The 6,061-nt window shown below is 50.0% G+C and overlaps 1 protein-coding gene across 2 annotated transcripts in view; it reads left to right on the top strand.

Moving 5' to 3' along the window:
• dnah6 (dynein, axonemal, heavy chain 6) overlaps positions 1-6,061 on the top strand; it is a 669,683-nt gene that overhangs the window by 355,201 nt on the left and 308,421 nt on the right. For both annotated transcript variants that reach the window (XM_070888374.1, XM_070888373.1), the window contains exon 43: positions 5,351-5,424. In XM_070888374.1, coding sequence (XP_070744475.1) covers positions 5,351-5,424 — 74 coding nt within the window. The remainder of the gene's footprint in view (positions 1-5,350; positions 5,425-6,061) is intronic.

Below are 6,061 nucleotides of genomic sequence, written 5' to 3'. Positions count from 1 at the left end.
CGCAAGGAATTGTGGGCAATTAAAAGGACTATGAATTAAAGGGGCAATGCATTCGGAACTAATCTAAATTATAATACAGTTTCAGCCCTTGCTGCCTTTCAAAAAAAAATTATCAAATGGGATTCTGTGGCACTTAAAGCTGAATTTCCTTCTAAACCTCAAAAAATGGGAAAAGTGCTTCAACACTAAATGGCTCAGGAAGCCAGAGAAGAGGCACCCAGGGTCTGACGGACAGCACTTCAGCTTTGCGCTGGGGTGGTCAACACTGCAAGAGAGGTCCTCTACCCACAGGGGGCCAGGAGGCTCTCCCGAAAACAGCATGTGGAACCAGATCACCGAGGCCGTCACCGCAAGCAGTGTCACTCCACCTCAGGACTGGATTTTTGGTTCTGCTCATTTCGGGGTGGTAATGGCGGCGGGGCGATAAAGTTTGCGCGTGGGAACAATTTGCGCATCAGTCAGCAAAATTCATCAGCTGTGCCCTGAGTGTGAGGCGGAGCGCTAAGGAAGGTGTTGCACACCTCTCTTAGGGTGCAAGGCTGGCTCAGCAACTGAAAATCCCGAGCAAAAATGCAGGCCTCGGAGCACACTAAGAGAGGCCTGAGCAGAAAAGAAATAAAATCTGAAATATATGCTCATCACTATAATAAATCACACGTGGCCCATGCTGGAGCTGATCACCTTGTGACCTTTAGGTTTAATGTAAATTCCAAAAGTGAGCACTGCAGGGGGAGCCTGCTTTATACAGGAAGGCAGCACGAGGTGCAGTAATGTGTGCCTCCCGGGCTTTCCCCATCTGTTGGCTATTACATGTAATTACATGGGACAATGCATGGTACAGAGTATGGCTGCAAATACATAACAACACTTCCCCCCCAAGTCTCAGATGTGGTTTACAGGTCAAGCCTGACCGGGGATCTGCGCCCTCTGATTGAGTGTCTGAGTTGGGTGTGGGCGGCCTGACCGGAATGTCGCTGCCTTGTGGTGCTGCGGCTCTGGTCGGACTGTCCGGTGCGATGGGTTCTGTCTCTTGGTGAACTGCCGGTTCTGTTGCTTGTGGTTGGAAGTCGATGTCACTGCAGTCATCCAGCGGTTCTGGATCATCGGTGAACCTCAATTTGGTTTGATCGATGTGCTTCTTGCAGGTTTGGCCATTAGTGAGTCATACCACGAGTACCCTACTCTCCTCTTTGGCCTGCAAGCCACTTGGGGCCCGTACCAAAGTTCAACACGAAAGTAGGGTCATAGACATTGATACAACGTGTTACAGAGTTGCGGTCATGATATGTACATTGCTTAAGACGCCGGTTTTTGATAATCTCACTTAAAACCGGGTGCACGAGGGACAACCTTGTTTTGAGGGTCCTCTTCATGAGGAGTTCGGTGGGCGGAACCCCTGTGAGTGAGTGGGGCCTCGCCCGATATGCAAGCAGCACGCGAGACAGACGGGTCTGCAATGGGACTTCTGTCACTCGCTGCATGCCCTGCTTTATGATCTGTACTGCCCCTTCAGCTTGGCCTTTGGAGGCTGGTTTGAACGGGGCCGACCTGACATGCTTTATGCCGTTACAACACGATCCATTTCGAATAAGCATCAATTACAACTCGGAACATTTTTCCTAGAAAGGGACCTGCGTAGTCTACGTGGATATGGGACGAGGGTTTGGAGAGCCAGGACCAGAGGCTCAGAGGGGCTTCCTTGGGTGTGTTGCTGATTTGCGCGCACGTGTTGCACTGGCGTACGCACGACTCTATAAGTCTGCGTCGATGCCGGGCCACCACAAGTGCGATTTCGCAATAGCTTTCATCATTACGATGCCAGGGTGTGTGCTATGGAGATCCTTGACAAATAAATCTCTGCCCTTCTTGGGCAGGACTACGCAATTTCACTACAAAATGCAGTCGGCCTGGACGGACAGCTCGTCCTTGCGCCAGTGAAATGGCTTAAAATCGCCATGCATCTCTCTTGACGTTGTTGCCCAGTTTCCACTTAATATATAGTTTTTCACCTAGGGCAGCAGTGGGTCTTGGCTGGTCCAGATTCTTATCTGATGCGCCATGACGGGTGACCCTTTGCCCTCGAAGGTTTCCATGGCCATGACTAGTTCCGCGGGTTGCTCTGCTTCACCCTCGGTGGTAGCGAGCGGGAGCCGACAGAGCGCATCTGCGCAGTTATCGTGCCTGGTCTGTGGCAGATCGTGTAGTCGTAAGCCGACAGCGTTAATGTCCACCTCTGAATTCGAGCTGAGGCATTAGTATTAATGCCTTTGCTCTCAGAGAATAACAACGTGAGCGGCTTGTGGTCGGTTTCTAGTTCGAACCGCTGGCCAAATAGATACTGGTGCATCTTTTTTACCGTGTATACACAAGCTAGGGCCTCCTTTTTGACCATGCTGTACCCCCTTTCGGCCTTGGAAAGGCTGCGGGATGCATACGCTACAGGTTGGAGCTTACCCAACACATTCGCTTGCTGAAGCACACACCCGATCCCGTAGGATGACGCATCGCACGCCAAGGCAAGGTGCCAACAGGGATATCACAGCACCAGTAGTTTGTTTGAGCACAATAAGTTTCTGGCCTTCTCGAAGGCAGTTCCTTGGTTTTTACCCCAGACCCAGTCATCACCCTAACGGAACAGTAATGGTTCAAGCAAAGTGCTCAGCCCAGGCAGAAAGTTACCAAAGTAGTCCAGTAGTCCTAGGAACGAGCTCAGCTCCATCGTGTTGCGTGGTCTCGGGGCCTTCTGGATCGCCTCCGTCTTGAAGTCTGAGGGTCTAATGCCATTTGCTGCGATTCTCCTTCCCAGGAATTCCACCTCTGGTGCCAAGAAGACGCATTTGGTTTGTTTCAACCTTAGACCTATTCGATTTAGTCGGTGTAGCACCTCTTCCACATGATGGAGGTGTTCATCGGTGTCGTGTCCGGTGATCAAGATGTTGTCTTGGAAGACGACTGTTTCCGGGACAGATTTCAGCAGGCTCTCCATGTTTCGTTGGAAGATCGCAGCCGCTGAACGGATCCCAAAGGGGCACCGGTTGTATGCGAACATCCCCTTGTGTGTGTTTATGTATGTCAGCTTCTTGGACGATTCCGCCAGCTCTTGGGTCATGTACGCCGAGGTGAGGTCCAGTTTCAAAAACAGCTTTCCACCCGACAGGGTCGCGAACAAATCCTCCGCCTTGGGTAGCGGGTACTGGTCTTCGTGCTGAAGCCGATCTAGCTCAACTTCTACTTTCTCTCACATCATGTAAGGGACCGCTCTGGCCTTGTGGTGAATGGGTCTCGCATCTGGGCTGAGGTGAATTGTCACCTTGGCCCCTGTGAAGCTGCTGATGCCAGGCTGGAACAGTGACGGAAACTTGTCGAAGACCTCCGCATACGTGGCTTTCTCCACCGACGATAATGCTTTTACATCGCCCCATTTCCAGTTAGAGTTCCGTAGCCAGCTTCTGTGAAGCAGCGTGGGCCCGTTAACGGGAACAATCCATAGTGGCAGTTTATGCACAGAACCATCATACAGCACCTGAACCATTGCACTTCCGAGGACCGGGATAATCTCTTTAGTGTAGGTGCGCAGCTTCGCGTCGATCGGGCACAGCTTGGGCCTGTGTGCCTTGTTTGCCCATAACTTTTCGAAGGCCTTCTGGCCCATGATCGATTGGCTCGCACCCGTGTCCAGTTCCATCGGTGCCGGTATGCTGTTCAGTTTAACGTTCATCATAATCGGGGGACTCTTGTTGGTAAAGGTGTGCACTTCATGCACGTGCACCCCATGTACCTCTTCCTCCTCGGTCACCTCTGCGCGATCCTCAGGATCTACACTTGACCTCCCATGCTCCACTACGTATCGAGTTGTAGCACATTTACACATTCGTTGGAGCTGCCCCATCATTGAGCAATTCTTGCAGACATATTGTTTGAACCTGCACTGGTTTGCACGATGAGCCCCTTCACAGTGCCAACAGCTTGCTGATGGACTTGCATTCACAGGTACTGATCTCTTCGCATTAGTCCATTGTTGTGGTGAGTGAATCATCTCAGGTCAAGCAGAGGTCGCATTAGCCCAGCTGGGGGCACTTCTCCTGTCTGCTGACGAATTTAGCTTATTCACTACGTTTGGCCCCAGGTGATTCCGAAGTTGAGAGTAGAGTAGCTTTGTTTCTTCCTCTCTGGCCATGCATGCCTGAGCAATTAAGTGGCTTTGGCTGGGTCCAAGTCTTCCTCCGCTAGCAATTTGCGGAAAATCCCTTCGTGCCCGATTCCCAAAACAAAGTCGTCTCTTAACATTTCTTCAAGAACTGTCCCGAATTTGCATGGCCCAGCAAGACGCCTTAGCTCAGCGATGAATGCTGCCACATCTTGGTCTACTCCGCGCCGGTGGGTGTAGAAACAGTACCTCGCCATGAGCACACTACGTTTCGGCTTTAGGTGATTTCGAACTAGCTCGCACAGTTTTTCGTAACTTTTCTCAGCGGGTTTCGTCGGGGCCAGTAGGTCCTTGATCAGTGTGTATGTCCGTGATCCGCAGACCGTGAGGAGGACGGCTCTGCGTTTGCTGGCATTCGCGGCTCCTAAGTCTTTCGCGACAAAGCATTGATCCAGCCGGTCAATTAAGTCATCCCAGTGTTCCCCGACGCAATATCGCTCGATGTAGTCAACGGTGGCCATAGCTGCATGTTAGTATCCCATCCTTGTCGCCAGTTGATACATATGCTTATCACTATAATAAATGAGACGTGGCCCATGCTGGAGCTGATCACCTTGTGACCTTCAGGTTTGATGTAAACTCCAAAAGTGAGCACTGCAGGGGGAGCCTGCTTTATATAGGGAGGCGGCACGAGGTGCAGTAATGTTTGCCTCCTGGGCTTTCCCCATCTGTTGGCTATTACATGTAATTACATTGTACAATGCATGGTACAGAGTATGGCTGCAAATACATCACAAAACCAACAAAAACATTTCCAATAATTAACTCGCGCTTTCAGTCGGTCCCAGCACAGTGCTCTATGGAGCGCTATGGATCAGGCGGCAGCCCAAAATCAAGCCCGTGTCTCAACCAGAGGCTCGCCTCTTCCAGGTGGTAGTGCTCTGCACCCAGTCGAAACCGGCACCGAAAGTCCCGGCAGGGAGCTGGAATCTGGCCGCCTGCCGGGAAATGCTTACCGCTGTCATTGCTGCCCCTCCAAGGCACTAACAGGAAAATCCAGCTCCTAGTTCCTGATATGATGAAATGTGGTTCCAATTCATTTACTTTGAAAGAACGGGACTTTATGAAGTTATTTTACCAATGATACAGGAAATCATTTATTTGTATTTTCATCTTTTTAATTATTTTTCCTTTCTTTTAAAGACAAACACTTTACAGTCCAGCTGGAGCCAAGTTATTTTCTCAGCAAACCAATTATTTTTGGAGATTTCTTGAAGGTAAAAAGACAGCTCTCATTTACTTTTGTGAATTACATCTTACTGGAATCATAAGTTAATTATCACAGAATCGGAGAATGATACAGCACAGAAGGATGCCATTCAGCCCATCATGATTGTGCCGGCTCTTTGTTAGAGCTATCCAATTAATCCCACTCACCTGCTCTTTCCCATAGTTCTGTAAATATTTTCCCTTCCAGTATTATCCAATTCCGTTTTGAATGTTAATAAGGTTAAACCTCTCTAGTCCAGGACTCTTTGGTCCGGCAACCTCCCTGGTCTGGCATTATTCCCAACGGGGGTTGAGGGGGGGGTCACAACCTGCTTTGTGTCCTGGGGCTAGCTGCTCCTCTCCTCTCCCCGAAACCTCCGGTGCTTCTTCCGAGGCCAAGTCGGCGCACTGTCTCCTGGGACTGGCCACTTCCCCTCCTCCCCCACCCCCCTCTTTACTTTACTCAGAGGTCAGACTCTGACAGCAACAGTGCGACTTTGCCTCATTAAGTTTAGGGCACATCCTATAATTTCTCCTTCCCATCGACGGACTTGCCAATTTCAAATTAGTTTCAGAAATGCAATGATGTGGTGACCAACCTTAATTTGTTTTAGTCTGTTGAATGTTAAATAACTTCAGCTTTAA

Source organism: Pristiophorus japonicus, chromosome 1 (assembly GCF_044704955.1).
Source record: "Pristiophorus japonicus isolate sPriJap1 chromosome 1, sPriJap1.hap1, whole genome shotgun sequence".
Classification (NCBI taxonomy): Eukaryota; Metazoa; Chordata; class Chondrichthyes; family Pristiophoridae; genus Pristiophorus; species Pristiophorus japonicus.
The sequence above is the reverse complement of the archived record's forward strand: the minus strand, read 5'-3'. Positions and strand labels throughout refer to the sequence as shown.